Raw genomic sequence first — 22,326 nt, forward strand, 5'->3', positions numbered from 1 at the left:
GGCATTAAGGAAATGTGCAAGGGTAATTAGTTGATATTTTGAAGCAATATGGCATGATTTGATTTAGAAATTGGTTTGGAATGTTTATTTTGTGTTGGCTTTTTTGTATTGTGGTCAAATGGACACTGTGGTGATTAGTGACAGAGGAAAGGTAAGATGTGGAACTGTTAGTAAATGGGAAATTGGGATTGTGATTACTGGTATCACATTCAGATGAGTTCTTCATGGACAGCCTGGCCAAAAAGGGGTTGCCTAGGTTTCTCCATTCCTTACGCTCCTGCCCCTGAGCTGCTCACTGTATAGTTGGTGGCAAGGACCATCCCTTTATGATGGTGAGATGCAGCATCCAACAGACCACCAAGAATCTTGAGACACAGTCAGCCGAGTACTGCAGTGTTACTCCTGAATGATCCAGGCAATGAAAGCATTGTTTCAACTCTGTTCTATAACATTTCCCATGGCAACGTGGCTTTCATTGCCTGCATGCTGTGCACGTGCTGTGTGGGTTGCACACTGGAGTCATCAGCTATATGGTCAGTGGATAGTCCTTGTTGTCCAGTGGCTAACTTTTGGTTTGCTATGGTGACTCAAATGCAGGTGGCACAGGGGACCACCACATAATGAAGGCATTGTGACTGCTGTCAGGATCCCTGGCATTGATCTACATGATATACTATGTGTAGTCGCACACTAGCTGGATGTTGAGTGATTGGAATGCATTTCAGTTGTGGCAGATCTCAGAGTTAATATGAGGTGCCCAAAAGCCATTTGTATGCTTGTCATGGGCAGCCTGCTTAATCATCTGCTTTCCTCTTAGCGAGAATGAAATGTAGTGAGCGTTCAATGAATAGAGAATGTCTGTGATTTCTCTCATGCAAACTGTAAGGTATTGTGAATATCTCTAGCTCTAGCCTGGAAGGAGCCTGATGTGTAAGACTTCATCACCAGGATTATCTTCACAGCCAATGGCAATGTAGCCCTCGCCCTGTTCTGAGATTGCAGGTGGCAGATTTCAGTGAGGGCGCCTTAGTGAAGCGCAGATGCCTCACATATTGGGCGGGATTTTCCGGCCCCGACACTAGCAGGCACCATCGCGGGCGGAACAGGAAAATTTGGAGAGCCATTAAAAGTCAATGGCTCTCCAAATTTTCCTGTCCTGTCCGTGACAATGCCCGCTGACAGCAGGACCAGAAAATCCTGGCCATTATTTCCTGCTGAGGTTGAGGTAGAAGCATTGCTCTTTGAACACCCTGGGTGGATATGGCCTCCTTTCAGAGAGCTATTTTACCCGTCTCATCCTCCCTCTTCTAGCAGCTTGTCTGCCCATGTGTGGCCTCTGTTCACTCTCCAAGTTGTGCTGGGTTCTAAGGGGAATATCTAGTGTGTACATGCCTGGAAGCAGCTGGTTCATGCAGAAGTTGGCAAAAGCTCCTTCAGCGCCTGTCACAAAACTCCTGTACTTTGGCAACTTTAAACAACTATAGAAAGTACCAAACACTTTGTGTTCACAAAAACTTTCTACAGCAGTACGTTTCCAGCCCAATGAGAGGGGAGGCATTGCTGGATTTGGTTCTTGGGAATGAGGTGGGCCAAGTGGAGCAAATATCAGTCAGAGAACATCTAGGGGACAGTGATCATTGTATCATAAGGTTTAGGTTAGCAATGGAGAAGGACAACGAACAATCTAGAGCAAGAATAATTAACTGGGGGAAAGCCAACTTCACTGGGAAATAATGGACCTGGGCTGAATAAATAGGAAGCAAAGGTTGGCAGGAAAAATGATAGCTTAACAATGGACTATCTTCAAAGAAGAGAGAGTTCGGATACAATCAAGGCATATTCCCTCGAAAGGGAAAGGTAGGGTAAACAAATCCAGAGTTCCCTGAATGACAAAAAGGATAGCGATTAAGATGAAGAAGGAAAAGTATGCTTATGACAGATGTCAGGTGGATATTACAATAGAGAACCAGACTGAATATAGGTTGAGAGAGGCAGTGAAAAAGCAAGTAAGGGAAGCAAAGAGATGTATGAGAAAAGACTGGCAGCTAACATAAAAGGAAATCCCAAAGTCTTCCATAGGCACATAAAAAGCAAAAGGCTAGTAAGAGGAGGAGTGGGGCTGATTCGGGACCAAAAAGGGAATTTACGCATGGAGGCAGAAGGAATAACTGAGGTAATAAATGAATGCTTTGCATCTGTCTTTACCAAGGAAGAAGATGCTACCCAGGCTACAGTGAAAGAGGAGGAGGTAACTAATACACTAGAATGATTTATAAGTGATAAGGACGGGGTATTAGATAGGCTGTCTATACTTAAATTTGATAAAGCACCAGGACCAAATGAGATGCATCCAAGGATACTGAGGGAAGTGAGAGTGGAAATTGCGGAGGCACTGGCCATGATTTTCCAGTCTTTTTTAGACTCGGGAGACTAGGGAATTGCATATGTTACGTCCTTGTTCAAAAACAGGATGTAAAGATACGCACAGTAACTACAGACCCATCAGTTTAACTTTGAAGGTAGGGAAAATTCTAGAAACAATAATTTGGGGCAAAATTAATAGTCACATTGATAAATGCAGGTTAATTAAGTAAAGCAAGCACAGATTTGTTAGGGGAAAATCATGTTTAACTGACTTGCTGGAGTTTTGTGAAGAGGAAGCAGGGAAGGTTGATGAGGGCAATGCTGTTGCTGTGGTGTACATACTCTTCCAAAAGGCATTTGATACAATGCTGTACAAAAGATTTGTGAGCAAAGTTATAACTCATGGAATAATAGACAGTAGCAACATGAATACAAAATTGGCTGAGTGACAGGAAACAGCCAGTAGTGGTTGATGGATGTATTTCTGGCCGGAGAAAGGTTTGTAGTGGAGTCCCCAGGAGTCAGTGTTGGGACCTTTGCTCCTCCTGATATATATTAATGACCTAGACCTTGGTGTACAGGGCACAATTTCAAAATTTGCAGATGATACGAAACTTGGAAGCATTGTAAATTGTGAAGAGGATAGTGTAGAACTTTAAAAGAACATAGGTAAGTTGGTGGAATGGGTGGACCAGATGACAGATGAAACTCAATGCAGAGAAATGTGAGGTGATTCATTTTGGTAGGAAGAACATGGAAAGACAGTATAAAATAAAGCGTACAATTCTAAAGAAGGTGTAGAAGCAGCAGGACCTGGGTGTATATGAGCATAAGTTATTAAAGGTGGCAGGACAGGTTCAGAGAGTGGTTAATAAAGCATACAGTATCCTGGGCTTTATAATAGGGGCATAGAGTACAAGAGCACGAAGGTTATGTTGAACTTGTATCAGACACTAGTTTGGCCTCAGCTGGAGTATTGTGTCCAGTTCTGGGCCCTGCACTTTAGGAAAGATGTGAAGGTATTGGGGAGAGTGCAGAAAAGATTCATGAGAATGGTTCCAGGAACTTCAGTTATGAAGATAGATTGGAGAATTTGGGACTGTTTTTCTTAGAGAAAAGAAGGCTGAGAGGAGATTTTATAGAGGTGTTCAAAATCATGAGGGGTCTGGAAGGACTGGATAGGGAGAAACTGTTTCCACTCATGAAAGGATTGAGAATGAGGGGGCACAGATTTAAAGCAATTGGCAAGAGAAGCAAAAGCAACATGAGGAAAACTTTCCCACGCAGCGAGTGATTAAGTTCTGGAACGCACTGCTTGAGGGTGCGGTGGAAGCAGGTTCAATCGAGGCATTCAAAAGGGAATTAGACTGTTATTCTGAAAAAGAAGAATGTGCAGAGTTATGGGGAGAAGGCAGCAGGGTGGCACTAGTTGAATTGCTCATTCAGAAAGCTAGTGCAGACACTACAGGCTGAACAGCCTCACTCTGCACTGTAACAATTATGTGATTCTTGTAGAATCAAAGCAACAGCAAGAAGAAATCAACCAGCAAGCAACCTGTAAGTAGATGATGATACCTTTAAATAGCACATGTGGAGGAATCCTCCCTGATGCTGAATGTACATACCACTGTCCAAGATTAAGAGAGGGCATTAGCTGGAGCATTGAGCTCCAAAATGGAAGTACTGGCATCAAATTACCATGATCTGCTTGCTGTGCATACATTTGACAGCTGTTCACTGTGCCCATGCTAGATCAGGCATGGAGACTCCAAGCGGGTGGTGGTATAGTGGTAATGTCACTGGATTAGTAACTAGAGACCCAGTCTAATGCTCTGAGGACATGGGTTCAAATCCCACCATGGAAGCTCATGGAATTTTAATGCAGTTAATAAATCTGGAATATAAAGCTAGTCTCAGTAATGGTGGCCATGAAACTATCAGCAATTGTCATAAAAACCCATCTGGTTCACTAATGTCCTTTAGCCTGGCTTACATGTGACTCCAGATCCACAGCAATGTAATTGACCCTTAACTACCCTCTGAAATGGCCGAGCAAGCCACTCTGTTCAAGAGCAACTAAGATGGGCAACAAATGTTAGTGACATGCTATGAAAGAATAAAGTAAAAAAGGCTACCCATTGGAACCAAGAGAAGGAACAGCAGAAAGCCTGACTGGCAGCTAAGAACTTTCCTTCGAGGGCAGCTGTGGCAATGCCCTACTCAGGGGATGGTCAGATTAACATCAGGGTCCCATGTATGTCATGAATCCTGATTTGTATGTAAATGTACATATTAATTTATTTATTGAGATTTCATCAGAATTTGGCAGGAAGCTTATCTGCCACTAAATCAAAGCCCTTAAACCAGGAAATTGGTGAGCATAGAAACCCTTCATTTTATCTGCTTTCCCATGGATTAGGAAGAGTTCAAATTCTTCAACTCAGAGAGGCTATAGGACGGCTGGTGTTGGAAATGGAAAACTATCCTACTGTACCTTATAATGTTACCTCTGTATCAACTGTATTGGTGTATATGTGCATATGGGGTGATGTGAGGGGTGTTAGTATATACTGAACTCATCAAGTGAGAGCTATCAATGTAGGGAAATGTTCCCAAGTTTTGCTCTCACTAGCAAACTATGCACCCTGACATCCATTTCTGCATGTGCTTAAATGAACAATAAAACTCCCACTACATCGCCCATCGATTGTGGCCAGGTCAGGGTCAGGTAAAGCTTTGTCTGTACTGCCCCAACATCATACCTTAATTTCAATGCACCAGAATGTTTAACTTGCAACCAACAGTAATGTCCAGTTGACATCAATTTGTGTTGAAGTTTGGTTCAGCATTGAGCTCTCTAGCAGCTAGATTGAGGCTATCCCAAACACATTTCCCACAGTGTTACAGGTAGCTGGTAGAGGAGACTTTAATTCCATCTGTGTGGACTGGATTTGAACTCACTTCCAGACAGGAAGGGCCAGTGTCTAACTGCTGCATCAGCCAGTCCAATCCATTTAAGACCAACCGGGGAAAGGGTTGGTAGCCTTGGAATCTGCTACTTACTCTATAATCATATTTTTAGACACTTTGCATGTTATGACACCAATTCTGTATTTGCCTCCAAGGAACATGCAGTGCCAGTGCCTGAGCTGGTGGTTCAAAGTGTCAGATCAAGTAGCAGGGCCTCTTCATCAGCGCTGTGCTGTTGCTCTCTGTCTTCCTTCTTGGGCTGCTGTGGCTGGACAGGCAACACTTCTTGGGTATCTGAAAGCAGGAAATCAGAAGGCGAAGGGTCCATGGTCAGACCATCAGCATCTTGCTCATCATGTCCGATATCAAGATGTGGTTGAGCTGGGAGTTGAGAAGGGGCACAAGGCAGTAACATACCATCCTCCTCAATGTTCTCAGAGACACTGGATGCCATGGGCTCTGTTGCAGCCAACCCCATGATGCTGGCAGCCATCTTCCCCATAGGGCTCAGGACTTGCAGAATCCTTGTCTCCCACTGTATCTGCTTCCTTCTATCATACACCACCTTGACTGCAGGGGAGAGGGCAGAATATCAGTGATTGTGTAACACTGTGTTTGGGTGCCTGCCATAGTTCAATAGCTGGAGGCATGTGGGGGCATTGGGAAGTGGATGTGAGGCTGAAAGCATTGGTAGGTGTGTGGGGTGAAATGGAGTATCTGAATGTTAGGCATGAGTCCTGAGTGCCAGGGATGGCTGCTGGGTGAGTGATGGGGGCGTCTTGTGCATTGAGAGACTGGGGATGTAGTGGGTAGGAAATGCTATTGCTGCCAGATCCTCAGGTCCAGATACCAGGAATTGACTTTCTGGCCACCTGCTCCCATTCTCTTCTATGGGTGATCCTTGAGGGCCTGATGCCTGCCCCCCTACTGAGTTCAGAGGCAGTGCAAAGAAGAAGGAAGCATCACAGGACAAGCTGCAATTATGCAATGAAGTTGCTGCACCAAATTTAGGTGCTGCTCACCTTGATCAGAACCAGTGTGGGCAAATTCTGACCACTGCACCCAAAAATCAGGGCATCAAAATTTCTAGCCCTTTGTTCCTTGCACATGGGTTTGGGAAGTCTCAAACCACTTCCTTGTGCCACAAAGCTACCATTGATTGTCACCAATTTGAAGATAATGTCTAGAAGGACTACGGGAAAGGTAGGGGAAATAAAAATGTCACTCTGCTGCATTAGAGATAGAGCAAAGGCACATTGTTAGGTAGAGGATCTTTACTCATATTGTAAACTGTGCTGTTCCTCAGGAATGGACAATCTTTTATCTTCATGGAGCCCCACAGGTGTGTAGCATGGAGCCATGGCAGGGGTGGGGGAGATCCTGGATCCATGTTCTCAATAACCTTTCTATATCACAAGTTGCAGACGCTAGTAGATCTTGGTGTTCTGCTTTAGCATTTAACCGCAACATAGGCAATTGCACTAAAAAAAAGTCCTTTTTGAACATCGGGTTCCACAAAATACAAACTAGACAAACCCATGGTTAAAGTGTGAGTGCAAACAGGATGAATTTTCTTGGGGGGGGGTTTGAAACTTTGGGGTTCCAGACTCTAGCCCTATCCATGCCATAGGTTTTTCACATCTGCTGTATATGACCTGGGAGTGCTTGATACTTACTTCTACTGGGCATCCAGTTCTGTTCCATAGCAGAATGACACTCATTGTAATGCACAGAATTCACTAAGGTAAAGAATAAAAAATTCAGAAAGATGTTGAGAATCTGAACTGATTCCCTGAACTTGTTGCAAGAGTATTTTTAAGAGGGTTATCCAGATTAGAGAGGCAATTTATAACAACTGTTTGTTTAAGAAACTGTGTTTTTAAAAGTGAGAGAGTTATTCAGAATGATAAGAAACAGTACACTTTGTAATGTGCTAATGTCAAGGAAAAACTCCCTGCGTTAAATTGGCAGAGAGCCAGAACAAACATAATAAAATTTGGGATACTGTAAACCTCATAGCAATTTCCACACAAAGTGCTCCAGCTTTCTGATACTGCTTGCATTTCTCCTCCCCATTTGGATTAGATACAAAAACATATTTTAATCTGTTTTATAGTCACCCAAGATTTTAGAAATATATATTTTTCCCTCTTCTGAATAAACAAACTCTTTACGATTTCATCCTCTGGTTCCCCACCTAAATAGTCACCTTTCATGTATGAAACTCAACTTGTGGGTATTGGCATTTGGATTCTGGGGTCATCGCAGCCAGGTTTACTCCTGTCCTTCACCAACATCCACTTTTCCACTGGGGTCAGTTGATAGCTACCCTGTGGGAACAGATCAATTAAAGGGAGCTTTCCTCTCCCATGGATCTGTTCAGCGCTTGAACTGGAGGTTTCTCAGTGATTGTTTTCCCTCCTCACCCTTCCAGGGTGAATGAAACCAAGCACCAGCTCAGCTCAGACGAGTACAGAACTTGGGTTAAACCAGAGACCTTCTCACTTGTATAAAGAGAAAGAATTGCATTTATATAGCACTTTTCACAGTGAACCGACATCTCAAAACACTTTACAGCCAATTAATCTCTTTTGAAGTGTAGTCACTGTCGTAATGTAGGAAACACAACAGCCAATGTGTGCACAGCAAACTCTCACAAACAGCAATGTGACAATCTGCTTTTGTGATGTAGATTTGAAGGATAAGTATTGGCCAGGAAATGGTGACAACTTCCTTGCTGCTCTTCAAAATTGTGCCACAGGATATTTTACACCCAGCTGAGCAGGGTAGCTCAGTGTACCGTCTCATCGAAAAGACAGTTACACAACTGAGCGATTGTAGCACCTTTTTTTAAGATCATAGTCAATATTAAAAGGGAAGTCTCTAACACAGTTTTGTTTGGAAAGCAAATTAAAAAGCTACCTGCCATTTTTATTTAATTGATATCACATGAAAAAGACATGGGAAAGAAAAGTTTGCCCATCAGACGCCCTGATTAAATATCCAATTTTGCATTGCAGTAATGCCTAAATATTTACATGGGACATGCACTTTCTGTTGAGAGCCATTATTTTCTATAGTTATGATTTTTGATCCATGCCTGAAAACATTTACCATTCTAAATCACAACATCAACATTTTCTATTTGATTTTACTTTGCCACCTGTCACACAGTTGTTACAGTCTCTAGTCACCCATTGGAGCAAGTATCTCTGCTAACTACATCACCAGTTTGTATATAAAAATACCCCACAACATGCAAATTACTAATAATATATTAAAAGCCTTGCATAGATGCACATATCCTATCAGGTATCACTTAACAACTTTGTTTTCTATCATCCAACTTCTATCACAATAGTGTCCATCTTAAATAAATGCAAATCTTTCCTTTTATTTTTCTGCCAATCCAGCTTCTCTGTCATTTCTGTGTCATAACCAAGGTTACTTATTTGTTTTACTTAACCTTGGATTCAGTCCTCCAAGGCAGGTCATGCTGCTGTTTACTTAACTCGAAGGCGTCATAGCCGCACCTTACAATAGGTGGCATTCTGACACTGTTCTCTATACCAGCTCCCACCTTGAAGCTCCTAAAATTGGGCTTGTAGCTGTAAGCTGCTGACTTTGTCCATGTCGCCATGATTTGTGGCTCAAAGCTTGAGGTCAGTTATGGTGGGGAGGGGTTTGTTACATCAGGATGTGGTGGAAACTTGTTGAGAGCGTTTTCCTGACAGTGACATGGTGAAACAAAGTATACTATTTCAAATAAATACTCAGCAGTATCTGTTTTAAATCGGATGGGTTTCTCCAAGTCACTGCTGGGAAGACCCCTTTAAGAAATCCATCCTCCTCTTCTTCCACCCCCTCCACCTTGCTGTGACTGCAATTTCCTCTACCAACCACCTAATCTCCCTCCATTTTTGTTCCTTCCTGCCAACACTTGCTGCTCTCTTTTTTCCACTCCAATCTTCTGTGCCTTTCTGTCCATTACAAACCTGCCCCCGAGAAAACTCCTGCCAGTGCTTTTGTTAGTGGCAACCCCCAATCTCAGTGTTCCCGCCCACCAAAATCCACTCCTACACCTTTCTTTCCCCCTTACTTGTAGCCTTCATCAGATTACTTCCTCACTGTTGTTTCTGGAGCTTCACTCATAGCCCAGTTGGCTCCTAATAGAGCTAGGAGTCAGTGCTGTGCCTCCTCCTTGTTTTGTTCAGTCAGGGAAAGCAAGGGATGGGGCTATCGCATCATTATCTCGTACGTAAAATGAGCACTTGACAATTGTCTACAGTGGCATAATTGAAAATAGGAGCTTAGCATGTGAGTAGTATCAGATGCAAACCCAGGTTCCATCAATCTACTGTGCTGAATGCTACATCATTTTCAAGAGTGACCCTTAAGCGTGAGAAACAATAATGTTCCATGTGTGGAAAGATGCTGTAGATTGATGAAGATAAACAATAGTTTGGATTTGCTTTCTTGCAGCTGAACATCTCTGGATGTTCAGTACGAGTTCCAGCACAACTGGACAGTGGGCTTTAGTTGATCTCAGGTAGAACTGCTTTTGGAGCTTCTCTGCTTAAGCTACACAGAAATAGTCATGTGAACATTTTGAGAATGTTCCCTCAGTGACTGGGTGAATAACTGTCTAATAATAATAATGGTATGATACTACACCATATAGACCTGGGTCTCAGGTTCGATTGCCACTCTAGTGAGTTAACTGATCTCTATCATGACAACCATTGTGGTTCTAAAGTTGGCCTCAGCATCCCTGGGTTAGAGAGGAGAAACTCAGTTGGGGTTCTCATTCGTGATCACTGTATATAGTGATTCTGATTGGTAAATGTATCTGTGAGAGCTTTACCTGACTACAAGACAAGGTTCAGCTATGATGGCCTTTATGATTTAATAGACTTCCACCACTTAACTGTCTATCCTCTGACTTAAAGAATGGTCACATGTGTGAAGCATCATGTGCCAACATGTGCCAGCACCTTCAGGAGAGAAGTGGGGGGAAAGACTAAAATACAAATCCTGCTTGTATCTGCAGTTTGGACTGATTAACTAATCTGAGCCAGGGTGGTTGGTGGGATACTATAACTGGTGCCATTGCCCTTGATACAAAGTATGCATTTGTGGATGAAGTTTGGGTTAGGCCTGAATGTATTGCAATTTCTGTGCATCTATCTCCACGCCCCCCCCCCCCCACCCCAACTAATTCAGCAACATTCAGAGTCTAGGCTCACACCTGAGGATTGGAGGACTCTAGCTCCTATGAAACCAAGGAATCAGCACCCTTCCAGTCAGAGGGGAGAAAATTGACAAGACAATAAAACTTTATAGAGAAACTAATTGGAGCCAATGTACCTAGTCTCCAAAAGAATCTTTGGATATGATTGGAATTGATTAATAGGAAAGAGGGTTGCGTCCATGTGCTGGAAGAGAGTTGCATTGTATAAGCTGGTCAAGGCTTGGGCCTGAACTTTCACGGGGATGGAAAGGGTCACCCACTTAGCCAAAATGGGACCGGTGCCCCATTCTGGAACTCCTGCCCCTGAACCTGGCACCCACCATTTTCACCAGGGAGGGGAACAGGTGCGGGTTGTAGTTTGCACATCCGTGGTTCACGAGGGCAGTTGCACATGTAAAAGTGCAACTGCCTTCAAACAGATCCAATTTTCATTAGTGGGATGTCCAGAGTGCAATTTGTGGGCTTTACACTTTTCAGGAGAAGATCTAAGCTTACTTGTGTTCTTTGGAGAGGCAGAGTAACCTTTTGGAGAGGTAAGGGACCCTTTTGGACAGGTACAGGGACACCTTTGGGAGAGGCCAAATCCCATTTGGTCAAGTGTCCTTTGGGAGAGGTCAAGTGCTCTTTGGGATTGTTAAAATTAGACATGAGTGTGTGTAAAATGTGGATAAATGCATTGGAACTGTCAAGCTGTATATGCATTTAAATCTCCTGACCTTAAAATTTAAAAAGCCTGCAGTTTAATAAAATAAATGCTTGCTATTTCTCTCTGGCTATTGACATAAGCCTGAGGGTTATCATTATAGGATTATGCATGACTGATTTCACAACCTATTATTATCACAATGGAGTGCCTGTTACTTCACAGTTTGATTGACAGCTCCAAGTGGTTATAAAGTCTTTGATGTGGGGCTATGGATACAAATGCTTGTTTTTATAAGTGACTAAATATTTGAAGGAAATGTTTGTTTTTATAAGGGGTTAAGTGATTGAAATAATTTAAATGTAGTGAATGAGTTTTTAATCAATGAAATTGTCTTCGTTAAATAGTGAAGTCATCAATAGATACTTAGAACTTTATTTTTTCTAATCTCTGCAAGGGTCTTGAGGTATGCCCAGGGTGGATACTGGATGAGTTGGCATAAAGGCTGTATGAGCAAAGGGTGGGTGGGAGGGCATGGGTTGGCATGAGTTAGCCTTAAGTTGGCATAGGGGCTGTTAAGGACCTTGGGTGGGTAGAGTGGCATAGGTTGGCATGGAAGGTAAAGGAGGTGATTGGTTGGGTACAGGGGCTTAGGTTTTCATGGAGGGTAAATGGGGCCATAGAGGGGTGAGTAGAGGGGCATAGGTTGGCATGGAGGGTGTGAGAGTCCATGGGCATGGGTAGAGGGGCATGAGGTGGCATGAGTTGACATGGATGAGGCATAGTGAGTGTGGGGGAGGGTGAGGGCTAGAGACTTTTGTCTGTTTTAATCTTTTTCTTACAAGTGCTGGAGCACCAAGGGTGGCCTTTCACACAGCCCACCACTGCACCCGACAGTCTCTCTGGCTGCCTCCATACTGTTTCTGAGAATGGCAGGCCCAATTCCTATTAACATTCACTCACTCCCACTCCCAGGATGGAAAATTAGAACATTTGAGGCACTTTCTCCCGAGTTAGGTTTGCAGAGTCAGGTATTTTCCTGACACTGCACTCCCGGCTCAGGACTGAAAATCCAGGCCTTGGTTAACTTGCTCTAATGTTCACAAGTTTGTTACTCATTTAGAATCACCCAGGGTAACAGCAATGTGGACACTGTCAGTCATTTTGCAGGTCCAATTCTTATACCTGTTGCAAACAAATTCACAATGCGATGACACATAGTATGAAGGGAAGTTGCTTAAGTATACAAATTCGTAAAGCATTAAAACTTGCTTATCTCTTTCAGCAGAGTCTCATCTTCTTCGCACTATGACCCCTGAGCATTTATGTCATATGACGCCTCCTTCTCGTCTGGAACATCCTGCACAAGCACATCTCCAACCACCACACCCTCATCAGCCACCCAACACCCACTATCCCAATGTGCCACGGGAGATGTACATGAAGCCTGAGCCAATGATGCCCCAGTATCCAGTATCAGGAATATCTCCAAATGAGCTCCATCAAGCCCAGCAGTCACAAATGCTTCACCAGCTTCTGCAACATCATGGATCAGAGTAAGATGCAGCTGAGGAGTGTGTGTGTGGGGGTATGTGTGTGTGTGTGCGTGTGTGTGCGTGTGTGTGTGCGTGTTTGTGTGCTGCTGAGACCAACCACTCTTTTTCTTCAACCACTCAACACACAGTAGTCTTCACAATCTTCAAACTTCAAATATTTATTATTCCTGATTGCAGTCTGAGTGTATTTGTTCCCATCGAGTGCAAAAAAGGGAACTGAACAGTTAAATAACATTACTGATATGCTGTTAGCATTTTTGCTGCAGCTAATTTGGTAGCTGCCCTGACTTTTTTGTAAAATCCATCCTATTTGTCCTGACTTTGGAGTGAATATTGTGAAGCATCTGAGTTGCTAATGATCATTAATTCTTGGCCCAGTAAGGAAGAGTTTTCTGATAAGAACGCATGAATGAAATTTGTCTTTAGACATATCTTTTGATTTATCTCTCACTCTCGTAGCCACACCCTTCTGCCATTTGACCTTAATGATATCTCGTCTCTACAGTGGTATTCCTGTGCATCCAGCCAAGAAGCGGAAACATTCAGACTCTCCTCCAAATACTTTAAACACTCAGATACTGAATGGAATGATAAAGCAGGAGCCAGGTAGGAGCCTCATCCTTGTTTCCATTCCAGCTGTTAACGACTTCAGCTCTAGTTTAGAGTAATAATTACCTGACATATTTATTTTTCAGTTGAGGGAAGAGGAGATGTTGATGTTTTATCGTTGAATGTGCTGATGTAGAGCTTCTCTAGTAATTCAGTGCTAAATGCATTGGCCAATGTGGTGTTGAGCCACAGAAGAAGCAGATTCAGGTTCAATCAGTGCTGCGCTAGCTAATGTCAGCTAAGGTTGCAGTTGATTCCTCACAGTTAGGGGATAAGTGTTCATGGGCTAGGAAGGGAGCTAGTCAGGCAGGATTCTTCCTGTTAATCTTATCCAATAAACTTTTGCAGGAAGGATGTTGGATGAAGATCGGAACACGTTTGTCTGTAATGGCCCTACTGACACAGCCTAGATTCGCCTCTCCGCTATTCCCCATTTTGGGGTGAATTTGAGCTGATAAACGGAGGAAAATGCATTCTTAAAAAAAACAACAGTTCCCTTTAAGGCCCACCACAAGCCTAGTCCACCACATTAAAATAAGAATATAAGAACATGAGAAATAGCAGCAGGTGTAGGCCATTCAGCCCTTGGAGCCCACTCCACCATTCAATGAGATCATGGCTGATCTTCCACTTCCTCACCATTTTCCTGCAGTAACCCCATATCCTTTGATGTTTTTAAGATGTAGAAATTTATCAATCTCAGCCTTGAACATACTCAATGTCTAAGCCTCCACAGCCCTCTGGGGCAGAGAATTCCAAAGATTCCCCACGCTCTGAGTGAAGAAATTCCTCCTCATCTCAGTCCTAAATGGCCTTCCCCTTACCCTGAGACTATGTCCCCCGTTTCTAGACCCCTTCAGCCAGGGGAAACATTCTTCCTGCAACTACCATGTCAAGCCCTGAAACAATTTTGTATGTTTGAATGAGATCATCCCTCATTCTTCCAAACTCCAGAGAATAAAGGCCCAGTCTATTTAATCTTTCCTCATAGTATAATCCCTCCATCCGAGGAGTTAGTTTGATGAACCTTCATAAAATGAGGTCAAGAAGATGAGGCTTGACTTGACCAATTCCTTCCATTTCTACGCCAACCTCTCCCCACCGCCATGCCCCACCCACCCTGCAACTCAATAATTATCAATCGTGTAAAGGGCTGCTGTGGCAATCCTGAGGCAGATAGCATATTGAGGAGACAGTGTTGTGGATGTTTCCTTGCCTACAAAGTGTTCATTTTAGTACATTGGGAGGTTAAGTCAGGACTTTTGTTGCTACTTTTATTCGGCTCTATTCAAAATAATGTTTTCCACTCTAACCTTGGATTTCCAAATGGGAATGCATCATTCTGATATTATGAAGAGGAGGAGGAGGAACACATGGAAGAGGATAGATCGGAGGCTCTTATCCTAAGGCAACACCAATGTTACCTTTTCCCTAAACATACACATTTACTCACCAGGCTCTACAGACTAGAAGGGTCTTTCTTAAGTATTCCCATTGCATCAGCAGGTTGGAAGGGGAGAATAAGTGGAAAGGAAGCTTGCTGCCAGAGGAAGGAAAGTATGAATGAGCATCTAGAACTTTGAACAATTAAGAGGTGACTCGTTAAATAAAATCCATTCATACCTATCTGTTTTGCTCCCACACACTCACACGAAGACCATCACTATCCAAAACTTCTGCCAAGTCCTTCATAAGTCAGAAGTTTATATTTCCCTGGTATTGTCCAACTGCCAAAAGCTGAAAGTAGACACAGAAATGAACTCACAACTCATATGTTGATCAAGTTGTGATAACTTTCAACCATACCATTCACCAGAACATACCAGAGGATCCACACTCCCTATTCGCAGACATTTAATATTGTAGCTACCCTTTGCACTAGCTATCTTACTTACTCTTGTTCCTAATCTGCTAGCCCTATGTAGTGCTCCTTGAGCTACATGAGATTAAGCAGCAGGTGGCTGGGAGGATTACCTTAGAGACCTGAGATGGCTCATGTCAGGGTAGCTGTTGGCCCAGGTGGACCAACTTCCATCAGCCTGGCGGTTACAGTAGTAAGGAGGCCTTCAGGAAGTGGGTCCATTGACAGTGACATTTGCATCTAACTGGCTCTGGGTATGGGCACAAAGATGCTTCTGACTGGCATTGTCGCAGATTGAATAGTCCCAGTTATATCTTGTAAACCCTGTGAAGCTATTCTGCTCAAAGCATGTATCGAAGCATGAGTAGATGGCATTCCAGAAGCTTTTCCTGGCACCTTCACCTGGACTGCCACAGATCCTAAGGTGTCCTGCAGGTGATGAGAAACATTTGCACACAGTGTATTCTTCCCACTCATTTCCTTCTTTACCTGATTAGTTCTTCCTTTAAGCTGCCTTATTCACACTTCTCTGCATGTCTATACAGATTGTTATAAATGTATCAATACTTCCACCTTCTCTTTGGGTATTCAATGACCCCGCCTGCACTGCTTTCTGAAGCAAAGAGCTCCAAAGAGAGTCCAAAGAGAAAAAAAAATCCTCATCTTTGTCCTAAAAGGGCAACCCCTAATTTTAAAACAGTGTCCCTAGTTCTGGACTCTCCCACAAGAGGGAATATCCTTTCCACCGTGCTGAGACCGTTCAGGATCTTGTATACTTCAATCAAATCACCCCTCACTCTTCTCAGTCCAGTGGAAACAAGCCCAGTCTGTCCAACCCTTCCTCATAAGACAACCCACTCATTCCAGGTATCAATCTAGTAAGATAAAAGCAAAATACTGCGGATGCTGGAAATCTGAAACAAAAACAGAAAATGCTGGAAAAACTCAGCAGATCTGACTGCATCTCTGGAGAGAGAAACAGAGTTGTTGCTTCGATTCCATACGACCCTTCTTCAGATCAATCTAGTAAACATCCTCTGAGCTCCAACGCATTTACTATCCTATAACCTTGAGCTCTATACCTCCAGGCCCCTGTAGCTTTATGAATGATGGCTAAAGAGAACTTTTCTCCAATGTATTTACTTCCTCCCTAAATAAGAAGACCAAAACTGCACACAGTATTCAAGATACGGTCTCAAGATGCCCTGTATAACTGAAGCATAACATCCTTACTTTTATGTTCAATTCCTCTCATAATAAAGGATAGCATTCCATTAGCCTTCTTAATTACTTGCTGTACCTGTATACTAACTTCTTGTAACTCATGGACTAGAACACTTAGATCCCTCTGCAACTCGGAATTCTGTAGCCATTCGCCATTTAAGTAATACTTTGATTTTTTTATTCTTCCTGCCAAAATGAACAACTTCACATTTTCCCACATTATACTCCATCTGCCAGTCTTTTGCCCACTCACTCAACTTATTTATATCTGTCTGCAACCTTCTTATGTCCTCTTCATAACCTACTTTCCTACCTATCTTTGTGTCATCTACAAACTTAGCTACCATGCCTTTGCTCCCCTCATCTAAGTCATTGATGTAAATTGTAAAAAGTTGACACCCCAGCACAGACCCCTCCACTTATCACATCCTGCCAGTCAGAATAAAACCCATTTATGCATACCTTCTGTTTTCTGCCAGCCAGTCAATCTTCTATCCATGCTAATATGTTACCCCCTACACTATGATCTTTCATTTTCTTCCATAACCTTTCTTGGTCTTGTTGTGTTAACAGAATATTTACAGATTCTTGTAGGTAAAGAAAACATTAATTTTATCAAGAAACACCTTACAGTGTCTTCCTTGTCATGACATCTATATGAGAGAGCAAGATCATGAGATATTACATCACTTATTGAGATGATGTGTACTGTCTTATTAACCTGTCACACAGTTAGAATTAACCCCTTATACTACAATTCCATGGTCCTCATTTTCATTAGCGTTCAGTGTTTCAACATTCAACTGTCAAAATAAATGTTCACAGATGAGTACTTGCTCTGTGTTGGCACTTGCACAGGCAAGGCCTTGATGGATTGGATGGATCAGGGGATAAAGGGGCAGCAGCTGTGGATATTAAAGTGCCTGAGCAGTTATTGAGCTGGCCTTTGCCTCCAAGGCATCCTGTATGATGTAAAAGGCATAAGAGCTTTGTTAGTTGTGCAACTTGTAACATTTGAAGAAATTGCATGTCAGTGTTCAGGGCATTGAAATACTTTAAGAAAGCACAAGAAACTGTTGCTGCACATAATGAGCCTTTCTCAGACTTGATGTAGATCACTTCGACAAGACAACCAATATGGCAGTAATCAGTTCTGTGTTCAGTTCCATTTATAATTTCTTGGCTAATGAAGCAGGACCTGGACAACATCCGAGCTTGGGCTGATCAGTGGCAAGTAACATTTATGCTACGCCACTGCAAACAATGATCATCTCCACCAAGAGAGAGTCTAACCACCTCCCTTTGACATTCAAATACATTAACATCATATAAATTCTCAATCATTAACATCCTTGGTATCACCATTGACCAGAAACTTAACTGGACCAGCCATATAAGTATTGTGGCTAAAAGAGCAGGTCAGAGACTGGATATTTTGTGGAGAGTGGCTCATCTCCTGACTCTCCAAAGCTTGTTCACTCTACGCCTGGCACAGGTCAGGAGTGTGATGAAAAATTCTCCAGCTACCTTGTTGAGTGCAGTACCAACATCATCCAGGACAAAGCAGCCCTCTTGATCTACACTCTATCAGCCATCTCAAACATTCACTGCCTCCCTCACTGTCACATTGTAGCTGCAGTGTGTACCATTCACAAGATGTATTGCAGCAACTCACAAAAACTTCTTCAGCAGCAGCTCCTGAACCCAAGATGAACCACAAGGAAGAACAAGCTCAGCAAGAGCATGTGAGAACACCATCACCTCCGAGTTACCTTCCAGATCACTTACTGTCCTAACTTAGACATATATTCCTGTTCCTATAATATCACTGGATCAACATTTTGGAGCTCCCCACCTAACATCATTGTTGGAGTAGCTTCACTACATGGATTGCAGCAGTTCAAAAAAGCAGCTTACCACCACCTACTCAAGAGCAATTAGGAACGAACAATGAATGCTTCCAATGACACCCACATCCCATGACTAAATACACTTAAGATATGTTTTCAATTCACCCATGGTAACAAGGCACTAAGTACAAATGGTCAATATTTTGCCCAATCCTTTGGAGATCAGGCAACCATGTGTTAATCCTATCTGATCATTTGTTCTGACTTCAACTACTCTTGAGACAGATCTTTATACACCCCAACTCTATATAACATTAATGTGACTATGACACCATTTACCTTGCCAGTCGGTGACACTATAGCCCAGTTAGCCTATATTTGGACATGCTGCCATTTTGTTTCTCCCTGGCATTTTTCTAGCAAACACAATTTAAAACCAACTTCAATAAGATAATTTAGGATTACACTTATCAACCTTTTTCTCTCCCACAGGTTCTCTTGTGTAAATGCCTCCCCTCCTCCTGGATACTAGATGATTTTCCTCTGATTGTCCTTCTGTGTTGATTGTGTGTCCTTTCTTTCCTTTGGAAGGATGTTACAAACCTCAGAGTGTCATGGGGACTTGCCCTAGAAGAGGTCAGGCCATTATTATGAGAGGTGCAGTTTGCCTGGTTACAGGAAAACTCATGGTTCCTTTAAAATAAGTGTCCTTGAAAACTAGCAGATGTCCTTGCGGCAGGGACAGAGAGTTAAGAGATTGGTTTTGCAAAGAAGATACATGAGTGTTTGGAGCAGTTGCCCTGACACCTAAGTGCTGAGAGAGAAAGGATATGATAGGTAAAGAGGTGACAAAAGCTGTATGAATGGTGGAGGATATGTATTGGCACCAGAGCCTTGACTTATCTTGGCCATTCTTCTGAGGTCACTGAATCTCCTTCTGCATCATCAGCAGTTCTTAGGATGTTGAAGGTTATACCCACTACCTCTGCTACCTTCCTCTATACAGCCAACACCCGTTCTTTGTGAGGCCTCCTAGTCTCAGTGTCCATCAGACTATCACTCCTAGAACTCCCTTTTGCCAGCAGCACCTCCACTGTTTTATAAAAAATTCTGGAGGATCCCAGCTCTCCCAAAGCTGTTACTCCTTCTACCATCTTTTTCATGCTGCTAGTTGCAGCCTTTATTGGGGCCCTAGTGCTCTGCCCTGGATAACAAGGGTTCTGAGAATCAATGGCAGTTAGTTAGTGGCACAGTTACCTTGGAAGGTGTTAGAACAACCCTACTGTTAATGGACCAACCGAGAACATTCATGTCTCACTGTCTGGGCTCACACACGAAGAATGGCTGATTGGAAAAGACACCAAAGGGTGTCTAACACCTATGGAATCATATCCCAGCTTCAAGAAATCTGGGGGGAACAAACCTCTATTGTCAGAAAAGGCAGTCGCACTGGAGGTTCTCTGAAATGTTAAACCTTGGAAACTGTCATTTCAGGGGAACAGATTTCAGCCATTGACAGAAACATTTTATCCTGATCTATTGTGATATCAAGCCTCTTACTTACCCATCTTATTTCAGGGTTGATGCAGGACAACGACAGTCTGAATGGCTCCTACCTGGACCCTAACTACCAGTGCATAAAATGGCAGCCACACCAGCAGAACAAGTGGACCACTCTGTGTGACGTCAACTGCAAAGATTTGTAAGTAACAGCCAGTGTGAGCTTCTCCAATGTAACTCCATTGCAGCTATTCACATAGTGGGTGTCAGTCCAGAATTAGGGAGAGACCTTCTGCTCTCAATCTCCATTTTATGTTCCATTGTCACAATATTGTCTGTGCTTCAGGAATTTAGAAGAAGATTTCAGCCAAGTTTTAAGTGAATGTTGCCAAGCAACTTCATAGTTGCCACTGAGGAAACCAATGCACCAACACACGTTATAATCCCGCAGAGTGAAAAAATTGTCACCTTTCTTTGAAATCTAAATTTGAACAGAAAATAAAGAATGACAGTTTAGATATTAACCTTTCACCTAGAGTGATGGAGTCATAGAGGTCTACAGCACAGAAAAAGGTCCTTCGGCCCATTGAGTCTGTGCCAGTCAAACAAGTATCTAACTATTCTAATCCCATTTTCCAGCACTAGGCCCATAGCCTTGTATGCCATGGCATCGCAAGTGCACATCCAAATACTTCTTAAATGTTATGAGGGTTTCTGCCTCTACCACCCTTTCAGGCAGAATTCCCGATTCCCACCACCCTCTGGGTGAAAAAGTTCTTCCTCACATCCCCACTAAACCTCCTGCCCCTTACCCTAAATCTATGCTCCCTAGTTATTGATTCCTCCACCGAGGGGAAAAGTTCCTTCCTGTCTACCCTATCTATGGCCCTCATAATTTTATACGCCTCAATCATGTCTTCCCGCAATCTCCTCTGCTCCAGGGAAAATAACCCCAGTCTATCCAATCTCTCCTCATAACTAAAACTCTCCTCTGCACTCTCTCTGGTGCAATCACATCCTTCCTATAATGCGGATTCCAGAACTGCATGCAACACTCTAGCTGTGGCCTAACCATCGTTTTATACAGTTCCAGCATAACCTCCCTGTTCTTATATTCTATGCCTTGGCTAACAAAGGCAAGTATCCCATATGCCTTCTTAATCACCGTATCTACCTGTCCTGCTACCTTAAAGGGCCGGTGGACATGCACACCAAGATCCCTCTGATCCTCGGTACTTCCCAGGGTCCTACCATTCATCGTGTATTTCCGTGCTTTGTTTGTCCGGCCCAAGTGCATCACCTCACACTTATCCGGATTAAATTCCATTTGCCACTGATCAGCCCATCTGATCAGCCTGTCTATATCCTCCTGTAATCTAAGGCTATCCTCCACACTATTTACCACCCCACCAATTTTCATGTCATCCGCGAACTTACTGATCAACTCTCCTACATTCAAGTCAAAATCGTTTATATATACCACAAACAGCAAGGGACCCAACACCAATCCCTGTGGAACCCCACTGGACACAGGCATCCAGTCACAAAAACACCCCTCGACCATCACCCTCTGCTTCCTGCCACACAGCCAATTCTGGATCCAATTTGCCAAATTGCTTTGGATCCCATGGGCTCTGGGACCAAGGTTCAATTTCAGCCCAGAATTATGGAGTTGAATTCTCCTTTCACCATTGACTGTAACAGGGTAATGTGAAATGAAATTGGGCAGTCTCAAACCTGATGCTTCTGGCACTGAACAACACTTGCTGTTAACTCAGCAATAATTGACACCAGATTGGTATTCTATGGGCAGAATTTTGCCCTTGATGGGTGGCAGGCGGGCAGCCAATCGCTGCCACCAAAACGGGCCCCGCCGCCATTTTAAGTGGGCGGGCCAATTAAGGCCCGCCCAGCCAGCCACCCAACGGGAAGCGCTTTGCGCTTCCTGTGCAGGGGGTGGGGGGATTCCCCAACTGTCAGAGTGCGCTCTTTCGCACGCATGCACTGAAAGGCTGACAAATATAAAAAATAGAACAATAAAAAATTCATTAACATGTCCCCCTCATGTGAAAATGTCACACAAAATAAACAAAAACTTTATTAAATGTTTTTAAAACCGCTATCAAACCTCATCCTGCCACTGGATGAGGTTTGTAAAAAATCACCTGCCCGTTGGGCCTGTGCGCCGAGTCGAAGTTCGCACGGGCCCCTCAAAATCGTTGACAATTGGCAAGTTAAGGGCCTTAATGAGGCTTTTAATTAATGGCGAGCGCGCGCCCCGCTGCATAGCGCATCCGCCGACCGAAATATCGCGATGCCGCACGCTAACGTCAGGACGTTCGTGCGACATTTTACGCGCTGGCGTGCGGGCTCCGCCACCCGCACACCAGCCAGAAGATTCAGTCCCATTATGACAGATGCCACAGGATAGTTGGTGTGAGAAATAGAAGCATTTCACATTGGCACATTGTTTGGCTAACCCAAGAATATTTGAGGGC

General features: G+C 43.3%; 1 protein-coding gene across 11 annotated transcripts in view; it reads left to right on the forward strand.

Moving 5' to 3' along the window:
* The window catches only part of myrf (myelin regulatory factor), a 272,972-nt gene that overhangs the window by 178,836 nt on the left and 71,810 nt on the right, over positions 1-22,326 (forward strand). For 7 of the 11 annotated variants that reach the window (XR_013577569.1, XM_078549049.1, XM_078549050.1 and 4 more), the window contains 3 exons: positions 12,514-12,784; positions 13,290-13,390; positions 19,907-20,030. Coding sequence is in view for 10 of the 11 variants with exons in the window: in XM_078549049.1 (XP_078405175.1) it covers positions 12,514-12,784; positions 13,290-13,390; positions 19,907-20,030 (496 nt within the window). In the remaining variant the exon portion in view is untranslated. Of the gene's footprint in view, positions 1-3,804; positions 3,922-12,513; positions 12,785-13,289; positions 13,391-19,906; positions 20,031-22,326 lie in introns of those variants that run through there. The other 4 variants (XM_078549051.1, XM_078549059.1, XM_078549056.1 and 1 more) reach the window with 2 other exon arrangements.

This window comes from Cetorhinus maximus, chromosome 9, assembly GCF_964194155.1.
Source record: "Cetorhinus maximus chromosome 9, sCetMax3.hap1.1, whole genome shotgun sequence".
In the NCBI taxonomy this organism is placed as follows: domain Eukaryota; kingdom Metazoa; phylum Chordata; class Chondrichthyes; order Lamniformes; family Cetorhinidae; genus Cetorhinus; species Cetorhinus maximus.